The sequence below is a fragment of the Hylaeus anthracinus genome, unplaced genomic scaffold (genome assembly GCF_026225885.1).
Source record: "Hylaeus anthracinus isolate JK02 unplaced genomic scaffold, UHH_iyHylAnth1.0_haploid 12001, whole genome shotgun sequence".
Lineage (NCBI taxonomy): Eukaryota > Metazoa > Arthropoda > Insecta > Hymenoptera > Colletidae > Hylaeus > Hylaeus anthracinus.
The window spans coordinates 14,477,064-14,500,707 of NW_026534348.1; the positions used below are offsets into that span (position 1 = coordinate 14,477,064).

The 23,644-nt window shown below is 38.2% G+C and overlaps 1 protein-coding gene across 6 annotated transcripts in view; it reads left to right on the plus strand.

Moving 5' to 3' along the window:
- LOC128890579 (nucleolysin TIAR) overlaps positions 1–23,644 on the plus strand; it is a 501,564-nt gene that overhangs the window by 439,592 nt on the left and 38,328 nt on the right. For all 6 annotated transcript variants that reach the window (XM_054149221.1, XM_054149220.1, XM_054149219.1 and 3 more), the window contains 2 exons: positions 2,808–2,883; positions 8,771–8,873. In XM_054149221.1, coding sequence (XP_054005196.1) covers positions 2,808–2,883; positions 8,771–8,873 — 179 coding nt within the window. The remainder of the gene's footprint in view (positions 1–2,807; positions 2,884–8,770; positions 8,874–23,644) is intronic.

Consider the following 23,644-nt stretch of genomic DNA (forward strand, 5'->3'; position numbering starts at 1 on the left):
CAGGCGCGAATACTTCTGGACTCTTCTTATCATACAGGATGTCTCAGCCGATTTTGACACGTTGATAACTTCGGTATTGTGGCATGTAGCGAAAAATTTTTCAGGTGTTATTAGTTTTTCCGTAGGTGGACGTGTCAAGGATATACGAAGTTCAACTTTGTTTTTTTTAAATAGTATGAGTAATAGTAGCTAGACATACTTTATAAAAAAGTACTGACCTAATGTATGTCGAAAAACTAATCGTTTAGGAGATATTTCGATTTTATATATTCCATCGTATATATTTTCCATTGTGGTGAAATAAGAGTATTATCATAAGGTTAAATATGAATTAGTATAAGGAGATATATGGATATAAAGGAATCACCATGTATACATGCATCATCAGACAATTTGAGAAAATAATATTATTATAACGTAATTATAATACGAATTACAAACCTTAAATAACATTATTATATACAAAAGTAATACGTACATTTTTTAAATATTTAATTTAATTTTGAAACTTTTAATGACGTCAGTGTATGCTCTCATAACATGGCAGCCAGGTGTCCGTACTTCTTGTGCTCCTGCCTTGTCACGGTCCTGTGTGAAAGTTATTAGTTTGCATTAGTATTAGAATACGCTTGCGGCATTGCTTTGAAACTCGACCAGCAGGTTTTTAATTTTACAGCTGCTGGCTGTTTGAGTCGACAGGTCGCTCGAGCCGAAGGAACATAAACTGTGGTGGTGATAACTCAGTTTCTCTTAATTGTACGTTAAAATTCCTCCTTTAACGAGTCCTTCTACTGTGACACTTTCATACAATTAATTTTTTTTTTTTTCATTTTTCGAATGTAAACATATTTACAAACATGCCGTTAGAATTTCGCAGAGGTTATTCGAATTATTTCGGCTTTTACAACCGATCTGACGCGAGGGAAATCAAGCACGTGTAAAAGCTTTAAACCAAGGTATTTGTCTGATTTTTCTGTTCTGCTTCTCGCTTGTGTCCCCGTTATATACTGCTTCTTTGTATAATGTCATTCATTCTCGTTATGGAAAATATTCTTCCAAGCCTTTTAAGCATAATAAGTTAAGTCACGATAAATGTTCCACGCTTTACGTGTCTAATGATTGCTCGCCTACGAAAAGGGCCAGGTCCTTTCATTTCGAGGAAGCGACACAGAAGGCTGTAAGGGAGATAAAAATAACGTGGAAAACCACCCCCTCTTTAATCATTTTAATGCATTTACAACGAACTTGATGGATTTCTTATACTATTAAGTCCTTTATACCTTCAGCGCAACTAATGTCCGTGCACTTTGTCCTTCGGTTTTTTATTTACCGAAAGTTATTACCTTTTTTCGCCCTCTTTTCTTGAAGTATCGTACAAATTATGAGGATGGAAAGAAGCAATTAGCGACCGTCCACTCTTGTTTTGAATGTTCTTGTTCAGAATTTTTAACGAAAGTGGGAATAAAATGGATGAGACCTTCCCATCTTGTCGCGCTTAATCGGCGCAAAGTATTCCTAACTTCGTTTTATTTGGAAAATTCTCTGTGGCGCCCTTGATAGAATTTCTAAATGTATCTTATTAAACAAAATTGTATAATAAGTTCAATACTTGTGTAGTAAAATAAAGAAAGAATCTTGAAATTCGTCTATGGCAACAGCGTGTACCCTCTTAAGGGGAAATTTATCTTCCCATCTCCTTTAAAACTACGCCAACAATAAAACTACTGCCATCAAATCATGCTCCTTCCTAAAAACCGGGCAACATCGGGCGAAATACTTTTTTTTATCGCCAAAAGTTACACAGGTGACCGATTTTAAGTACTTCGGTCCGTATAATCTCAAGGATATATCTTCACGCTCTAAATTCTTTCGCGTAAAGGCGAATACCGGAATGTTATCCATAAAAGGTATTATGAACATCGATGTATGTTTTTATTGCTCGTCTAGCCAAAGCGCATAGCGTACGTTCCCATAAAAACTGAACCTCTCAGAATTCCCGAACATGCGGCCGACGAAAATTTCGACGATCACCGCGAAGCGTGTCGAGGAATTAAACAGGTCCATAACCTAGAATTTCATTCGAACCGCATGCCAGACTCCATCGGCCGAAAGAATATTTTATTTAAGCCGAAAAAGAACGACTCAGGGCTACCGGCTACACCCCGTGCCCGAGTATTCCTAATTTCGTCCGCCAGGCACTACTGGAATCTTAATTATGGGGAAGAATTTGAGCCCGTCCAGCGACCGAGCCCAAACTCGCTTTACAATGTTATTGGCAGCTTTCGACGGAATACAAACGCTTCGAAATTCGCTGGCACGTGAAATAAATTGAGCCCTTCGTCCGAGCGTTATTAAATCGCGGTAACAAATTAAGTGAATTTCAATGGGAGAAATATAAGAACCATTTTATTTCTTATAAGTCGAGTAAAGTATAATTTCCGTTGTGTAAACTAATTGGGGGATAAACGTGTTCAGATAAAGGAATTTTCACGTGGTAGAATAACACATACAGAATATAAAATAAGAAAGAAATAATACTCTTCGACCTTATACTAATCCTATACTAATACATCTATTGATAGATATCAGAAAATATGCAAGTTGATTCAATAAATTTCACATATGAAATATTTCTGCAATTTAGATCTCTAATAGATTACGATATAATTTTATTGCGATGAAGTAAAATTTCACCTTAATTTTCCAGTACTTGCATGTGGCATTCGATTAAAATTTGACTTTGTCATTTTACACGAGTTTGTAACAAGAGCTTCTATCTAACGAATATTACTATATTTTTGTTACAGAGATTGCAGAGTCGTCAGAGATCCACAAACACTTAAGTCCAAGGGATATGGCTTTGTCTCTTTTGTTAAAAAAGCGGTAAGTTATAAAAAAATTCGATCCCTTACTTGTTAGAATGATTCGTCACAACTTTTTACAATTCTGTAAAATTGTAGCTAAGATAATGACTCTTATTTAGAACGTGAGCCTTAGCTACAATAAGTAATTTACTCGTCCTCCAATTAGCTAATTCTTTTTGTAGTTATATTTGATCTCCTTAAGTTAGAAACAAAATATTAGAAACAATAGTCATTGATAAGTCCCACATTGTTACAATCATCAAATTTTACGTAAATTTTTAATCATTCTGAAGAATATATAATTTATTAACTATCGTTTAACGTTTACTTATGATAATTGTAATGATGCTATGGCAAGACACATTCTATTACTATTTCAAGAAACTATTACAGATACTTATGGAACTGGCTGAATATATTTAGACACCTTATATGAATTATGAGTCTCGCTTTATCTAAACACGCGGAAAATCTCTATGTATTAGATTTCATTTTCATTACTTTCACTAAAAATAAATTATGTACATTTTTCAAATACGAATAAATAGGAAAGTGGAACACTGTATTCTAGAATACTGGCTCAAAATCGAATGCACAAACGAAAAACGATTCCCCGCCTCGAGTGAATTGTTTGTAGTTGATCAAGTGCAGACCCAGTGAATAGAGAAGTTCCCGAGTAAAAACTTGAAAAGTTTCGCGGGAACGTATTTCAGTTTGAGATTTACACGCGCGCAATAATCTGAAACGGCACAGTTATACCGAAACGAACGATCCAGCATGAAATAAAACGTCGTCACTGTCGAACCCCGATTCGCCGGTATAACGTTAAGAGCGGCTTAAAAATTGCAATCGAAATTAAAAGTTTCCGTGTCTCCGTGTTTAGGAACTCTTACGGAACTAGGGTGTCCCATTTCGAGGAAATATTCAAATTTATTGCCTCGGCTGTCGGCGAGAAATTTCCGTGGCACCGCGCGGTGCTAGTTTTCGAATCCGTGCCGCCTCGCGGAACTTCCGTTGATTAAATAAAGAAGAGGGCACGCCGTGTCACGCTTTACACCAATTTTCGGGAAAGAGATGGAAAGTGGACCGACTTTTACCGTGACCCGTCAAAATCCGCGACGTAAATCACGACGAAGTTAGATGTACGGCTGAGTAAAAGAAGGTTTTTCCGTTTATGGCGAGGTTATTCGTCGGTGGTGGTGGTGGTGGTGCTGCTGCCCCGAAGGTACAGACCCTCTCGTTTCCCCTCTGTTTTAATGTTCTATCGATCTGGACCACCACCGGCACCTGACTCACACCCACAGTATTACTATTGCCGAAGTATAAATTTTCCGGGTGTCTCCGTTAACCTCGAAGAACACGCGAAAATTTCTCTACTTCCCTCTTCTCCTGCGCCCGCTGGTAACCGACCCCGCTCTCTCTCTCTCTCGCCTCCGTATCCTACCCGCCACTATATCCTTCGGATACACGTACCTAAATCGCGGGTTCTGATCACCGGGCGTCCAACATCCAGGCTCTCTTAAGATCTACGAGGAAATGCGAATTCCCGGGATTCTCGTTTTACCCCGACCTCGACTCTCTTGCGCAAGACCGCGATATTAAATGAGTATTGAACAAGGCCTATGAGAGTGCTTGGTGGGGGTACATGCTACCTGGGCCCACGATCGAAAGAAGGGCCCAGGAGACACGGGAGGGAAATGACAATTTTCTAGAATCACAGCAAATGTTTGTATACACAGGGGAGAGTATTTAATTTCTTGAGGGATGTTGACACATATGTGTACGTTTGATACATGTTCTATACTAATATTAAAAAGAGGTAAAATTTGTTTGTATGTAGAGAGTAATCTCTGGGACTACTGAATCGATAAATCTTATCGATTGCTGCGTTATTTTTATAATAGAGGTAATTTCATAATAGTCACTATATTACACAGAAAAATCGAATTAATTATTGTGTGATTATAACTTATTTTGATTAATCTGTTTAAGCACAATAATACATCAATGTTTCTGATTAAGAGGTATGCTTACCACTGGTGATACTTAACAAAAAACTTAATGCTATGTAAATAACAGGTGGAAGCTTTGTTTTATTGCAAATATAAACACAGTAATCTAATAAAAAAATGTATGCAATCAGGAAGTACATTCAGTGGTGCATTCTTTTGTGTTACATGTAAAAATGCAAACACAGCACCCCGCTCACTCTGGAGACCAATTTACTTTCGATATTATGGAAGATTGAACCAAATATTTGGAAAGTAACTTTTGTCAAACGAGCTCAAACCAGCGTAGTAAAATATTTTGTAGTTATTATTATTTAATATTTGTTAGTGGTTTGTTCAGTTTTTTAATTGCAGATGATGTTTTCATTACACACAAATATTTACGTATCGATGCGTATTAAATGAAAAATAGCGTTGAAATTATTCAATTCTGTATTAGAATTCCTTGCACGATATTATAGTTGCTTTCAGTATTTACAGCTTTACTGCGAATCGATAAATTGAACGTTATTACTTCTTGTTCCGCAAGACCACGTCGCTGCGTTAATAATGATTGAAACGACTGCGATTAATGACACGAAATTAATGTCGAACATGTGGCATTTTCGCTTTCATTACATTGATTACGAAGATATATTTCGTCGTTTCGTTCTAGAGAACTTTTGTGTTCTATGAGCTGTTCAAATGAAAAAATGAATTATATTGTCATATAATTATATTATATTATGTAAATATTATTACATTATTTAAAAAATGAGTCACGTATACACGTCATTGATTAAAGAAAATATATTATTAATATACGTACAAAATTGAATGCAAAAATGATAATTTTTATGAAAAATTAAAAGTATATATCCATAATCTTTGTCGTTAGTCATCGTTCGAGTCGTTCAAATGTTTACGTTCCAACATCTTCGTTTTGCCAGCGTATTTGATATTACGTATCAGTCTTCACATATTGAATCAATTTCACCCACAGATTCGATCCAGAGAATGAATGAACAAGGTTCATATCGCTGCCGCGTTATAGGAATTCGCTTTAAGCGACGGTCTCACTGTACAAAACATTATTTATGAATCGCAATTTTGCCTAACACTGTAGCGTGTGCGCCGCCGAAATCGAATGAAAAAAAGTGGGGGAAAACTGTAAAAAAAAAACTCTTTCACAACCTTCTACCGATAAAATCCCCGTGGAGAGAGCGTCGGAGAGGTGTAAGAAATTCATTTCGTATTCTTAATCTCCACGTGGTTATTGATTCAAAAATTTTCCACCGTCGACATAATATTCGCATAAAATATCCAATCGTTGGTTCGGCGCGCACCGAACGCGAGCGGGTGGGTCGATAGGAACGCATCGATGAGAAGCGTTTATTCGTCTCGACCCCAAGTAAAGAGGCGCAAGTTTTGTTAAAGCCACGTAATCCGGTGCTGGCTACCGTCGCTGCCGGGCCATGACACAGTAATGCGTGTAAAGCAGCCCGGGTGTCGGTGCACGGCGTCACGAACAGCCTATACCGTCTTTGGCCGTGCAAGAAATTCGATTTGATGGGTGCTTAGACAGCTCGAACTAGGCAGGCCTGGGCGACGAGGTCGGTAGGACGGCTCCGTGTGTCGTATAAACGGTCTGGTCACGGAAAGTGGAAGGGGCTGTGAAAGTAGATTCAGCCATTCCTCCTCGGCCATGGGTTAGGAGTCGGGGGCTAGGAGACGGCAACTTATCGACCGTAGTTTAGAATCGGTTTAGAGGCGAGCATTCGGTCTTCCGATCCACCTAGGCTAACCACGCGAATGTGCGGCATCATATCGGGAATGGAAATTCGAATCGGAAATACTTTATCCCACGAGGGTGCGCAAGGATGACGCGGGATAAGGACCGGGACGATGAGGAAGAGGGCTGGTCGAAGGTGACGGCGATGCCGATGGCGCAATGCTAAGTTCGCCGGAGACGGAAAGAAGAGGCGATGATGGCGAGGAAAGCGGAGGATGGTAACAGTTGGGTGAACGAGGCAAAAGGCGGGCCCACGAGTTCTCCAAATGGAGCAAATGGCGGTAAGGGGGGGACCGGAATGCTAGCTGGAGGAAAGGGAAACACCCCCTCTTCATACGTACTCCCAAAGAGCTTTTCAAACAGTCAACCTTTTCGGGGGATTCCTCGCGACAGGAATATTTTTAGGTTTCCTATCCGTCCTTCTTCGCATCGGTCCGACTACTACTGTCGCGAACATTTGCATTTACGCGGGGGTACGCGGCTGTGTGCGCCGCAACCGATGTCGCCCTCTGTTATTCCACATCCATTTCTCCTCTACAGCCGCCTTACGTACGAATACCGTTTTGCGTTAGCTCTTCTCAGCTTCTGCGCTGTGTCTCTTTTACCTCCCTCTCTTGCGATTTTCCCTTATTTTTCATACGGATCGTGTAATGGACTTATGGATAGACGGATGCGGAGGGGAGGGGGCTGTTTTATTACCATTCTCGAGAGCAAACTGCAGCGCCGTCGGAGCTATTGCTATCGGCACGTGACGGTTTCGCAATCACTTCTTCTCTATAATACTGATACTCTGTATATGCGATGTGTTTATGCTGCATTATATTTTGTTACGAGCAGACATTTTCTGAAAGATTAATGGGAATTACTACAAACCGAGTGAAACGATACGTATTAACTCATAAAGAATAAGAAAAAAATTAATCGCCAGGATTCCGAGAATTGTAAACGCAGTTATGGGAACACGTGGTGGATACGAGGATGAAAAATAAAGATATAATTAGTGTTTATTATTAAACGTGAGATATTTAATGAATAACTGGTCAAATATATTTTGACACGGTAGAAAATAGAGTACAGAAGGTTTAGGGAAATTCATGAATGATTTCATAACTTTTTCAGCTAATTATTGGAATTAAGAATGTCTCCACATACTTTTGAGCGATGCCGTATAAATAAACATACTGTATATATTTGTCATTGTACACGTATTTATTGAGCCCATTCCATACGAAGCACAGTAATAGCCCATTTTTCTCAATCCATGCGCGCTACGTTTCTCAAATCAGAGCAGTTGTAAATAAAGGTTACAGCTACCATCTTATATACCAGAAGTTACGACTTCCAGCTTTTGGTCGTAATACTTCACCGTTTTGTTTATTCTAGTTGCAGGGGCTCTTCTTTAATGCAAGATAACACACCATTCGTGACTCCTTGTTGCTCGCTGATCCACCATTTGATAATATTCAAACGAAAAACGTCGGTAAAGATACTGTAACGCGCATTTACAAAGTCACGAGATAAAACACCTCGGACATGTTCACATTGGTAGATGCAGGAAGCAATGGATGGCTCAAATTTCATCCAGTAATGAAAAGAAAAATTTGAACGTTATTCAACGTATATTGTGAGACTATTATTAACGCATTTTCGAGTTTTTCCTGGTGAAAGCGAATCCGAATGTAACCACGTTCGAATTACTATTAATTATACTTAGCACGAAACACTCCTGAACTCCAGAAATACGTATGCTTTCAAGTGAGGTCGTGTTTGAACTAATTTTCATCCAAGAAACCTCGCTAATCCATTGGAAATGCTTGCATAGAAATATATTGGAAAATACAAACTAAATCATAAAATTTAAACTTTTAGTGGTAGAAGAAATTTGATTGTTGAAGTTCGTTTTTATCGGGTATTACACTAATATGACTAATTAATAATTAGTGGATACTTTTATAGGAAATCCTTTTCAAACAATAATTTATAGATTGTTTCTAAATAGGCTAGAATTTAAGGTCTTAGGGTAAGACGCTTGTAAACTATCACATCATGTGCGATACAGAATCGCGCTGTTGATAATTAGTAATTATCTCGAGTTGCAAGATATAATTTTGCTGTTATTGTTTCAGGAAGCGGAAAGTGCCATCGGTGCCATGAACGGACAATGGCTTGGTAGCAGAAGTATTCGAACGAATTGGGCGACTCGCAAACCACCTGCACCAAAATCCGAAGGTGAGTGCTCACGTACATTTGCTTGAAAACTTTGTTGTACGTCGGTGGTGCATGATTGTTGGTACGCTAAGCAAACGACACGATAGAGAGCCTGGGATAGTAAAAAGAAACTTAATTAATATATGTAAATGAGGTTTGATCATCCCCTAATTAGCTAATTTTTAAGATTGTATAAGGATATATGTGATATAGGTCAACGTTTACGTAACTGGGAAATGAAGGTAAAACGTGCCTAAGAAAAATTGTTGAATCATATCGATTTTACTTGTAACAGTCGCAGACAAAATGATAATGGGTCCTCAAAATTAATTACCAGCATTCCTTCAAAAAAGAAAACAAAAACAAAAGCAAACAGAACATTCTAAAAATATTTAAAGCATAATATATGTTTTGAATTACTGATTTCTAAAATAATAATGGTTTTCATTTATTTCTGTGGTGCAAAACTATCATAGCCACAAAGGATAGCGAACTAGATGTACTATATATAACTAGAAAAACTTCTTAAAATACTGACCCAGCTGGATTATGAAACTTTAGCTCATCCAACTTGTCACTAACAGATTTTCATTCTTTCGAACACCTGGACAATTTCCTCAGGGAAAATCTTTCCCGATCAGAGAGTTGTTGAAAACGCGTTTAAGAAACGTGGCGGCTCTAGGTATTCAGAACTATTGCAACTAGAATGGAGAAACTTAGAAATCGTTGGCAAAAATATAGCGATGCGAATAATTTTTATTTTTATTAGAAATATTTACCTTTAACCTAGTTATGACTGTGAAAAGAGATTAACTGCAATTCAACAAGTAAAGAACAAGTGACAATTGTAAACTTCAGTTTACAGTCTTCTAGAGAAACAAAACATCTTAAAGGAAAATATGTAAAAATAAAAATAAGAAAAGTTTAGAAAGGGAAAAGTGTATCTACGATAAAGATGGATCAAACGGATATAAAGGGTTTTTCAAGGATTTTTTTTTATAGAATTTAACCGATATTTTGATGTTAAATGAAAGTATACGTGATTATTACCCGTTGTCCTATTATTTAATTTGGGATTGCAAGTGCCATAGTCAGTATAAACTCGCTTGTCCACTCTTCCGGGTCACGTGTCTGGCTCGTGCTGTTTACGTTCGGTCTGAATTTCATCTCACAAGTCACACATTATTGTGGGTTAAGAGGTTAAAACGTGATAGATTGTGTCGTCAAAATGTTGTTGCGATGTTACGATTATTAACACCTAAAATCCATTTATTCCTAAACTACAAAAATTCTAGATATTACACACATTACAGTGTACAAAAATTCCAGTTTACATTTGAACGATCCTCGTGATAAAAAAGAGAATCACGGAGAGGGAAACTGAGTAAAACATCCACAGCAACGGAAACAAAAGGGAATTAGAAGAGTCGCGAGCGTCGGCGAGGCCCGTCACACAGGTGTTATATTTATGTCCCGAGTATGGTCCGACGCGAATATGAAACTGCCAGGTGAAATTAAATATCGCGCCCGCCATTCACGAATACGGAATTTTCTCCAACACAACCGGAATTCGATTAGGTCGGCGAAACTCTACGGCTCACAAATGGATGCGCACGATCGCGTTACTCGGGCGAGTTCGAAAAGTCCGCCTCTTTTACGGCACTCGCTGGCTCGTCCGGCACAGAAAGCTTTCACCGCGCCATTCAGGAAAGCTCGAAACGGTTTTACCACGAACGGTTGCCCCGCAAAGCGCGCTCTGCAAAGGCGACGCTCGCTCGTTCGAGTGTTTGTTAATCGATACCTCGAGGTGGATTTCGAGAGCCTTTTTCCTTTCGCAAAACGACGCCAGAGTTATTACGGCACAGAAATACCCTCCAGTCATCGATCCTCCAATGGCATAACCATGTTTATTTTCATTTTGCGACAGAGGTCCGCGGGTTTCGCGTATTCGTCGCCCAACCCCGCACAGAGAAACGAAATTTATCAATTTATGTACATTCAATTATTTTCAAACGAAATGAACCAAAAAATATTGATATTCGGTACGATAAATTCGTTATACGGGTAATTAAAATATAGGTGAGAAAGTTGAGTGATAACAGGTGGCGTCATTTTCGCGCCATCGATACATTTTCTTCCTTATTGGTTATTATTGGTCATTATTGGTGTTGCGTGAAGTTCCTGAGTGACTCCTGGAACTAGTTAACAGGTTGAGAATCCCCTAATATACGGTGTACGATCATATACTATCACTATAAACCAGACCTGCTCAAACTTTAATTGAAATTAAAATAAGAAATAATGTTGAAATAATTGAAATAAATAAATATGTAAAATAAATATGTTCCAAACAAAAATACAGGAAATATTAAATACAATCATATTTATTACTATTATCTTCATAAATTACCATAAAATTAATCTTGAATCCATGGCCAGCTCTGTCGACGACAAAACGCCTAACAATAAGTCCACAACGAAATATTGCTATTCGCTACATATTAACAAATTCCGTATTTCAATGATGGAAACCCAATTGCTGGGTTTTCCTGATGCTCCAACTATCTCTGCGTTACCGTCGCTGATCTCCATTTAGTCCGCGAAGGAGACAATAAAATTATTCAACGAATAAAACGGATGAATGCGAACGCATGACACAGATCAATGACGGAACGAAAGGAGACTGTGTAAAAATAAGTTTGTCGGGTGACACCATGTAACGCTGCCTACGCAAACGAGCGGAAATATATATAAAAAAGAGGATGTAACGTGCTATAATAAAATTCCGCGCGTCTAAAGTCAATACGACCTACTCATTCACGGTCTTTTATTGCGCCTTATTGTATTTGCTTAGGCGAATGGACCGCTGCCCATGGTTTACTTTTACGTGTACCGTTAACGAGATCCGATTACATGCTTTGGTGTACAAACACGTTTTTTTTTCGTGGCCTTAATAAACTGAACGTTCTACATTCAGCGTGTCCACTATTTTTAAAGGCACCTCACTCCTTTACCATAACTTTTTTATATGTTAATTGATTTACATAAAATTTTATATGAACGATTCTTGTTATAAAACCATTATGTATACAATATTATAAATATATGAACATTACCGTTCGATTTAGCGTTATAGGTTGTTGTTTGCGCAAAGAGCACTATGATAGGCCTTAATCGAGTAGCTTTCATGTTTACACTAGAACTCCGTTCCAGTCCCGAGCTTGTGCATTTAAGGAGACTTTACTGTATGTATATATTAGGTTGTCCCAAAAGTTTCTTTCGCTTCATTAATAAGTAATACATGCACAATATTTTATGTTTTGTTACATTACTGAATTGTGCACGATTCATTTTGCTCCATTACTGTTACAACATAAATATCTATGAAATTAGATTGTCTATTTATATAAACACGACCATATAAAATAATTGAGTGCAACTCGCGAAAGAAACTTTCGGGACAACCTAATATATTTTATGTACGTTTTCTATATTATTTTACGTCATAAATGTATAAAGTCCGAAGTCTAGTCATAAGTATCGTTACTATAGGTTATAAAATTTTCAAAATTTTCAACTCGATAGCATCACGTGATTCTCTTATCCGATTTTTCCAATTTCAAATTGTACCTAAATTTTCTTTTCATCGAGGCACATTTTTGGGAAGTAGCACGCTTTGAATCTCAAGAAAAATTGTTCACCAAGTATAGCTAAGGTTTATCCCATTCTACTCACAGACATACACGCAAATTCACAATTTCATTAACGGGTAATCATTTTTCCGGATGTGAAATTTAGACGGATCCCAACGAGAAATATTAAGGTAGTGAAGGTGGCCAGCAAGAAAGTGTTCCCCGCGAATTTGGCCTATGCAAATACGGGTGAACGGTCTCGGTAGGATAAGTCTGCAAGCCCTCCTCTAGTGAAAAAGTTTGGACGCTCCGCGACGAATACTAATTAAAGACTTGCGGAATGAAATTAGTTAGCCGAGGGGTCGGAGGTGACTCCGACCGAGGCTGGACGATAGAGTCCGTGGGTCGACGACAAAGAGCCGCTTATGATAATATAATAATACTTACTTGAGTCTCGGAGTGCTACCTCCAAGCTCATTATGCGTTTAGTTCATAACTTCAATTGGATTCTTACTATCTCTACCGACTTAGGGCTTTATACTTTCATCGGTCTCTTGCCTTTAACAGTGCTAATTATGGAGCTAATGACGATTAGACGAGGAATGTATAAATCACCCCGTGGCCTAGATTTTTCTTACACAGGAAGATAACGATCCGTAGATTTTACTCGTGAGATCAATTTTGACAATTGTACTACAGATATATATGTATATGAAGTTGGGCACGACTGACAATGAATGAAAGTGTGTTCAAAAAATGTTCTACGTATTTTAGACAAAGATAGCTGAACCAAGGTATGGTAATTTGCTCCACGAGTCAATATTATACATGCAAAGTGAATTAACATGCAACTAAAAGGAGAAAGGAAATGAAGAGTAATTGTAAGGTTGTTACAATTACCTCGTACTTTTCTAAAATGCCTTTTATTTACTTTGCATGACTAACAGTTTCTGTTAGACCACTAGTAATATCGTGAACTTTCTTTCCAACAGTAAATTGCAGCGGTTTCATGTTACTTTTAATTGAATATAATTGTTCTATGAATATAAGTAAACGGTTAGCTTCTAGACAGCTTTGGTTTGTGTGTATTCGATTAAAGCAAATAAAATCAATTTAAAATTCATCTCTCAAGAGGTTAACATTTCACGTAAATTTTCAGAAAGATTCTAATTCTATAAAAATATTGTTTCACGTTCACTTGCTATCAACGTAAGCGTAGGAATATCTGACTTTCCTGCATTATCAACGAAATCGGAAAACATTTGAAACTCCAAAATGTAGACCAAGGCCAGTATCTGAAAGCTGTCATTCAATCGAAAGCATTTAAAATCTGGTGATCCATATTCTAATAAAATCTGAAACGTCGCAACGACACATTCTATGGAATTACGAAAATAATTTGGAATTTAATTTTGACAGGTAAACTTCGTTAAAACTGAAACGCATCTAGAATGTTAACCATAAGAAAATTAACGACGCACTTTCTCGTGACATAGTACATATTTCTATTTGATTTTCTTATTGATTTAGATACGGCCTCCTCCACTATTCTCTCGCGTTCCATCTGTCACTTTTTCTAGTGACCCTTATCATGAGGATCATTTATTCATTTGTCAGCCTCATATTTTACCCTCAAAATGAAAAATTTTGACACTCACGGCTCCGTGCAAATATGTTTTCTGGGACACTTACTAAAAAGTTATCCGAGGGATAAATTATATTAGGTGCAGAAATATATTCTGTATCTTTATGTTCAATCATTTATAACTGTAGTTTAAGTAAAAATATTTGCTGGTTTTAGTTTTACAATGTGCACTGTTGGAATATGCAACGGAGGGTTAAAAGTTGTATGATTTTTCTTTGTCCTAGCACACAAATTCCAAGGCAACTATAATTTACTGAATACATCAGTTTTTTGATAATACTTTAAAATCACGTTGCAAATGTACTAATGTTAATGTTATATTTAGTACACTAAATTTATATAGTTTCAATTTACTACTTTACACATGATCCACCTAGTGTTTATCATGTAACTGACATATGCTAAGAATCGAAGAAAAAACAGTTTCTAACAATAACTGATAGTAACTGAAAAATAGTCTTGAAATCGTGGAAACGGTATAAAACTCGTACTGATGTAGAAATATAATATTATTTTTGTTTTTTGAATGGAGTATTTCATCCATATCGAAATAGCGATATCAAGTGTCGATATATCGCAGCTCTCATTGACGTCATCGAGCACACTGCACATTTGCATCAATGAACGTTTTCTGTTTATTTAACAACTGATACTTTCGTAAAAAATGCGACAACTCAATCGTAAGTGTTGCTTGAAAATATTATGATACGATCAAACTGCGCAGACAATGCAGCAACGTTTGCAAATTGTCGGCCTTTCAATTACGTGCATTTCGCACGGCAATAAATCGTGTCAATTTAAATTTACGAATGAGCAAACGTAACAGCGAACCTTCGAACGTGTTGAGATTTTTATGAAGCACGGCTCACGGCGTTCATCCCCGATGCGGATCGGTTTACGTTCAATTTGCTATTTATCCAAGCCTGTTCGCAACCGTCTCCCGTCTTGAAGCTCGTTATTCTGTGACAATTAGAACTCTCGAGACAGTAAATGTCCCAATATAATGCATGCGTCCAAATAGCGTACTCCAATGTCGAGATGAACCCTTTTAATGAATCAGATCCTTCGCTGGACAATACGGAATTACGTCTCACGGCTGGGCGGGAAGAATATCACATTTTTCTGAAGCATGACCCCAGAAAAGGAAACGTAAACGAAGAACGTTCGAATGGAGGAACGTTTCGCGATACGCTATCGTATGCTATTGAAGTCTATTGTTTATTCGACTTGAATACGATATTGTTTCCTATCACACAAAAACGTCGCAGATGAGAATGTATATCGAATAATAAATTCTTATTACCCGTACGATTTTAACATTTTCAATGCACCGTTCCATTGGTGCAAGCATTAAGTATTATTTGAACACTGTGTAATGCATGAAAATGGAATACTATCGACGTGAATTATTCTGTCATTAAGAGAATCAAGAAGTAATTAAGATGCTTGATGCAATGATTTTTAATTAAAGTTTGGTGGAGGTACGTACATGGCAATTTATAAATATGTTCATTTCTCTCGAAGATGATTAAAAGAAACAGTAGAAATAGATATTTTATTAGTAGATTTTCACATTCAGTTACTACATCAGCATTTAATATAATAATTAAACAAAAAAATCTTTGACTATATTCATACTTTTGAAACGTTTTCAATATCCATTGTAATTCCAGCCAGAGTAGAATAAATAACTCTAACTTTGCTTCCAATGACGTTCAACCCTTTCTCTGTCGGATTTTGAAATACAATAGCTACTTCGACGTTCGTAACAGTCTTGATAGATAGACAGAAGCTGCTTTTTACGTGAATTTTCTACGATTAAAGCCTCGCCCAGCTTAGATAATCTATGAAAAAAAAAGTTGGACAATATCGAGAAGCGGAAAGTTAGGGGTTCAGGCGAACCCAATCACGCTGAACGCGTTCAAGGAAAACAGAAAAGGTTCCAAGTGCAAGTTCATCGACTATCGTTTTGCTCGCCTGAATTACATGGTGGAGTTTATACGACTGAAGACTTTTCTGCTCTTTGCTTCGATATCGTTCCAAGAACATCCTGGCTACTGCGCCAACCCCTATCTACAAATCCAAAATGCAATGAGGCATAAATACCGTTCCAAGACTCATCTGCATACTACTATGTAGTAATAAGATGTTCCAGGGATCTGATTAACCCTTGCATTATACATTCCTTGCATTATACCTTGATAAATCTCGACTACGTAATTGTACGACTGAATGAAACGTACCTATGCATGTGCATGAAATCGATACCTGAAGGAGTGCAAATTATTGTAAAGCAATGATAGTGGAGGATAGGTTTTTACAGTATGTTGACAAGTGGTAAAACTGATCGTACAGCAACAGACACGGATACAATTTTTATTTTGATAAAAGTTACGAATAATTGATGAAAGTCGAACTTGTAATGTGAATTGTTGAATGAAATATTTCGACTAGAACAAGTAAACAAACAAATTAAACTGTCGAGACTTATTAACGTTGCACTGGTGCAACATCTATCGAGCATTCCGCGAGGAAAAGTGAAGTGAAAACGAGGGTTCCGTCGTAATAAAGAATTATTAGCCAGAGCGCTTTAGATATGAAAGAAAAAGTGAAGAAGTTGACGACAGCACAGTTGGGGCAAACCAGCATTTAATTTGCGAGATTCTCAAAGTTCGTCAGTAACTAGGTCAATATTTTATAGCCTCAGCAATTAGATAATTTTGCGGTCAGGCAAAAATATGACTGCTGGCGTGTGAAAGAGACCAACTTGGGCTTGGGTTAATGTCGAAAGTTTGTATCGCCGTCTATCTTGAATCTGTAACCGGACCATGACTGCTGTCGTTTTCGCATCGCTTCTCCTTTAAAAGAATCACCGTGCTTCTTCGTTTTACGACTTTTAATCTCTGAAGGTAAACTTATTGCGGATATATAAACCCGGAGCTTGTTGTGCTCTATTGAAAGGCAGGGCATCAATGAAAACTCTTAAATGAGACTTCTTGCGAAGCATAAGTTAATTTTCTTAAATCCCAGATGCGTTTTATTTAATCCTAATGCTACTATTTCGATATCAACCTGAATTTTGATTATTTCTAAAACCAATAAATTGAAACTACAACGATAGCGAAATATATAATTAATGACAATGAGTATAGAGTTGTAGAAATCAACATCGAATACCCGCATTACAATTAATACGTCCAATCATGCACAATTCTATTATTATTTAAACATATAAGTTTTTATGGATTTCTCAATATTTTTATTTCCCATGAATTCCTAAACGTCCGCAGTCTAATAATTATTATAACATCTTTTCGGTTCTCTTAACTGTTTCAGTCAAACCTTTGTATAACCGTTCGAAAGAGTTACTTTTACAATCTTTTCTACCCTTGCTTGGAATACATAACTATATATCTTCTGAAAACGGAATTACTTGGAAGAATTATAACGTGATAATTTGGCCCTCCATCGCACTCATAAATCAACATCTGCAAGAGCACCGACGATTGCGTGCTAACGCGAAAAGAACCGACACAGTAAATGAAAAAGGGCAATGTATTTCACTTTTGTGGTCTGTAAATAACAACACATAATTAACCCATCTTTCTTTCACTGTGCTGTTAATCTCCGTGCCGCGAAGTATCGCGTGGCAAGCGGGTCTTGGACGACGGCCTATAAAACTGAAGTTGTAAAGCATCGGGTACGGAAGGTCCGAGGAAATTAACTCCAATTCATCTAACCAATTTCCCCCATCGATGTGAGGGTAATAATGCGTAAAGGACGTATATACACGCGAATGGATTTGCGAACGCTGAGTTAACGCAACATTAACGCACCGGAAAACCAGTCCATCAAGTGTGACGTAGTGCCGACGTGCCGGCATTGAATAAGCGAGTCAGTCCCTTTGCCGAAGTTAAGTGTCGAGCCGTGTTGGAAATTAGCGGCATGCTTCCCGGCACTAAAGTGCCCAAGAGTTTGCACGTGGAAGGGACACACGGTTGCATATCCTGTCTATTCGAGTTTCGAGTAAATTATGCAACCTACGTGTTCGGTACCCGATGAAAACCTGAAAGAGAACTTCGGTTAATCTAGCTTTCTCCATTTTTAACGTAAATAGTATTTACTAAATACCGTTGAACATTGTATTTTAGATTTATTAATAAATCTGGTGTTCAAAACACTGCAACCAAATGTTTGAGTACCAAGAGGAAATTAAGGACACGCAGTTGCATGTCCTATCTATTCGAGTAAACTAGGCGACGGTAGTACCGAAATGATTAACTTCAATACCAACAACGTATTGTAAACTATGCTGTACCTCGAAATGGTATGAATGGAACGAAGATTGAATCGTTACCTTAAATAACCCCCGCCTCTCCTTAACATTAATATCGTTTACTATTAATGTTTGCTCAAAAATTGTTCACTCGTACAGTTTAAACACGCGAGTCGTTACGAATACGTGCGTGAGGTTTCCTTATCCCTTTGCAATCTTTAACACGATACTGTACATCGAGCTTCTATTACAAGGCTGTTGTCGACGCTTTTCTCACGATCGAAGGTAGTACCGAGTTCGGACGGAATTCGAGAAGTTGGGGACTACTTAGAAAGTGCTCGAGTGCGCTTAATATTAAATTACGCACCGTTCTTGAACTTTCTTGCTAAATAGAAACTTTGAATATTTAGTAGTAGTAAGAATATTCGGTTATTATGTACCGCATTCGATACCCTGACGCAAGTTGCTTCGAAATTGTATTTTTGAACATGAACGAAAGTTATTCCACCACGATACTCGATATTCGCGCGTGCCAGTAATTTTGTGATTCCGCGTATATCGGCAGCAGTGCTTCCGGCGCGCAAACATTCAAAGCAGCAATTCAATTAAAGCTATTCGGGTATCGATGGATTCCTGTATACTCCTCATACCTAACACCACTCGTTATATGTATAATATCTCCGCTCCCTCATTGCTTCGAGCCAACGTCGAAATACGACCTCAAAAACACACGCTCGCTAAATCGCTAACAACCGGCGATAATTACTTTTATAGCTCAAGGGGTGAGTCAAGTGCCCTTTTCTCTACCACCGTGACAGTATGTACGCTAACCGTACGTCGATGTGCGCACGTACGCTTGCCCGTGGATGAAATATCAGCGGTAGTCGGTTGAAACGTCACAAACGAAACAGCCTACCAGCAACAGACCGATGCGTCCAACCCTTTAGCAAGACGCCGACCCAACCATACCTCCTTGTTCCATCCCTCTGATACCTCGTTCTCTTATCTCTCTCCCTCGCTCGTCAGCAATCCATCCACCCCTGGAAGGGGTGAACCGAGGTTTCTGCTTGTTGCGCCGACGGCCGACCAGTCGGTTGTTCCGACGGGAGTTTTTGATTGGTTACCCGTATCACAACAGCCCGCGGCTAGGCATACATCGAAGCATCATGAATAGTAAAGTGGTTGGAATTGCCCCAGAATAGGAAGTTTATATCCCTTAGGAAATGAGCCGCGGGTTGCGTGCAACCAGCTACCTTTGATACCGGGACCCCACGCGTACGTTGAAAAAATGAATGCTCACGCTTTGGTTAATCGTATGTGAACAGGCGTATTGATTCGTGAACGTTTAATGCATTATCGCATTATTTACGGTCAGCCAGAACGGCTTATATTCCATGTGTATGAAGCGAAGGCTATTGAGAGCGCGTACTTGGTAAGAAAGGAATGATTGAGAATCTTTAATGGTGGACCCTTTTTTCTGCGTTCAAAAATAGATATTTTTCTTGCTTAACACTTTATCTACCGGGCTATTTAGAAACAGTCTTTAGTTCAAAAAGGAATTTTCTACAGTAGCCAATCATATACCAATCTAGGCTGGCAATAATATCTCCGTACCGTTACTAGGTACATTGAAAGCCAAGTCTGTTTCCAAAAACTAAACATTGTAAGTAGACAACCATCGACACAGTAAATAAATTCGAATTACTAAATACTGCGATTAAAAAGCCTATAAATAGGCTCCCGGTAAATAAAGTGTTAATGTCTTTAACACTGAGTCACGAAGTAGGATCAGTTTGACCCATTTCGAATTTCAGAAGGAAAGTTACAGAATTGTGTTCGAATATGTGATACATGCATTTGAAACTATAGCTGTACCAATTTCATAAACAGGTTCACGCTAGAATTTAGAGATACGTTACGCTTGCAGACGATAATGCTTCATTCAAATGTGTAGCATTCGCACCAGGAGATGATAATTTACTGTTCGGATGTGTAATACCTGCGCTTGAATTCGCAGCTACATCAATCTTATAGACACGTTCGGGCTAGAATTGAAAGTTACATCAATCATACAGACGACAATATACCGTTCAAACATGTAATATTCGTGTTAGTATTTATGCTACTTTGTTTTCCGTTTATCTTTCTCGTTTAGCAATGTATTGTTTTTACATGGACGTTGCAAACATTATGTAAACTATTTATTTTTGTAATGTTAAAAGGATTTTCAAAAAATAACCTTAGAACAGCTACTATCGCAATTACATTCTATGGATGGTTTTAACCAAAACATCAAAATGTTGCGACAGCGCGAAACTATGTCGTATATGTTTTAAAACCTGTGGAACGACAGTCTAAACTTCCTCTCCCTCTAATTAAGCAAAACATATTCTCGGTAATATTCCGTCTTTGAACATCAACACAAATTCAAGTTCATATTAATTTTAGACGAGTATTTGCCCGTTCTAGTAACATCGATCTCGCGCGGCATGACAAGCATATATTCTGCGCAAACTTTCCTTCCAAAGTAGCAATCTAACTTATCTCATTAAGATAATACAATAACGTAATACAGTTCGCACAGTGGCGCGATCGACAGAAATTGTTAGCCGCAATTTAAACGAGTGAGAAGAGAGGAACAAACCATTACCGCGCGAGCTCTTTAAACTATTCGAACGGGGAAGTTGCAATTCCTTCTGCTCCAGTATCTCCGGGTCAGTTTGACTTCCTGACTCGGTAATGCAGCGAGATGTAAAACTTTCGGACAGAATACGAAATCCGCGCGTGATTCGAATTAAGAGAACGGCAGGGGACGGCTCGTTCGTCGAGTTCGACGCAAAGCCACCAAGAGTTGAGGAGGCAAATGCGACGTTTCCAGAGAAAGTTGCGCGGGAGTACGGACACAGCGAGAGAACGCTTGCACCTTCTACCCCCGTTGAACCAAATTGAAGAAAATTGGAAACTTTGTTATTTACAATTGACACGGAAGTGAAAGCTAAGGGGCGAGAGGGATCAGCTTAGAGCTACCCTTAAATCCATCACTGCCTATTCACTTTTCCTCGTTCTAACCCTTTTCGCTACGGCAAACTACCAACTTAGGACTATTTCGCGAATGTTTGACCAACTTCTTACTGTTAACAGAAACCGAGTTTGTATACAGTTATAGATTCAAAACGTTTTAGTTCTACTATCGAACAATCGTAAATTTTTAATTTTATCAATTTAGAGGAATCACAGAGAAAATTGAAATTCGTGTCTTTCTCAAAGTCCTAATGGCGATTAGGAGTTGTCCCTCGAGTGTGAAGGGCTAAACTTTCCTCTTTCAATGCTTTTCATCGTTTCCTTGATGCGTCGAAGCCGTGAAGTACGAAAGGTGTCGAGGAAGATAGAAGAAGACACACAAGTCCCTCAATCGATAAACTGTTAAAGCAACGCGGATATTTTATGAAGTTTAATATCCATCCTTTCACCGCTCGTCGAATTATCTGCGAAGAATAGTTTCTAAATGATTTACGTTACGGGTATTACGCTGTTACTTTGCATACGTGGCGGCCTCACAACTTTCGCCCCTGTTTCTGTTGCTTCAACGCTGGTATATCGTTGTTGACGTTTTGGTTTACCTCTCCACTCATTAACCAAGTAATTACACGTGTAATCACATTACTGAAAAAGTGCCCACTTGCAAAGTATACAGCGCTTTTCCTTGTTATCCGTGAACATTGCATCTTACAATGACGTTAATGGCAAATGGTGAACGAAATGTTTTATAAAAGGAACACGGAAAACTCACCCCTTGATGGCAGTTTCAAGAAGTCATTTGCCCTTTCATTAATCAATTTTGAATAGTTGCTATTTTATTTTCGTGTATTTTGTTGGAAAAACTCGTCAAGCATAAATAAACCGAAGGAAGGAATAAATTGGTCGAAGTAAGATCGGAACGATATTGCTGAACAAACTAAAGATTACATCCTGATATTTCATTTCCTGAAACTTCGTTTCCTTGAACGTAGAGATCGAAAGTGAACGTAATATGCTAGAGCCGTTCGTTCGTAGAACATTTCGTTCTTTAATAAATTGTTCTATCTTACTTTATCGATCGAAATCCACCAGCTGTGGCATCCCAATGCGATCAATTACATTGTAAATTTTCCAACAGCACTGCAAACCACGGGGGGATGCATTTGGTGACTTCCTTCGTGGGTGGTGTTACTCCGAAACACGACCTGTGCAGGTAGAACACAGGGTCCCGTAGGTATTGTTGCGAAAAGTGCTTGCACTCGAGATGTATTTCGCACACGAGACAATGTATCCTAGCCATGTATCTTCCTTGTACCACCATCCCGAACTACAGCTAAACAGTAGGTCGTTGCAAGATCCATTCGTCCATTAAAACATCAAGATGGTTCTTTTTTCAAAGTGCAATTGAAAGCCATTTCTCCTGCCATTGTAATACATTGAAACTTATCTTGTGGTACAGGCTTCGTAGGAACGTAAATAACGAAAATGTAGTTCCACCGTCTAAAAGCTGTTTTCTCAAGGCAATTTACGTAACGAATTACATTATTCTTTCGTAACAATGACTTATCGTTTCAGTCGCCGGTTTCTAAACTATTTTAGCGATGGAATCTCGTTTCGCGCATCACTTGCAATTTATTTGTGAAAAACATATAATTGACGCTTAAAGAGATTTTAATTTTGAACAAAATTGAAATGAATTCAAAATTTATTTAGTTTATTTTATTGCTATTACAGTCTATCGCGAAAAGTTGGTTTAGATAATTTAAGGACCAATACATAATAATATTAATATATGTGTAGTGTAATATTAGACAAGAGAAGACATCAAAGAGATTAAATTCCCAAGATCGAACTCCCTATGAATGAACCCCCTCGCGTAAAAAAAAAAATTAAGTTCTACACTTCCGACTTATTTTAATACCTACAATCATCTCGAACCTCGTTGCACCCGTTTTCGCCCTCTCCGTGTAAATCCCAATAGCGTAGCGTTAAGTTCCACGGCCGAGGGAAATTCTCTCGGAAAGAAGAATTTCCACGCGAACGACAATTTGCAGCAATAGTAAGTAAACGAAGGCAAAGTAACAGCAGCTGGTTAAAATTAGATTCTCAAAGCTGGAGATCGATCGGGTTTACCCGGGAGAGACGTTGGTGTGCGTACCGTCGACCTGTACGATCCCAAAAACTTTGACGATTATACAAATCGTACCGATAAACCTACTTC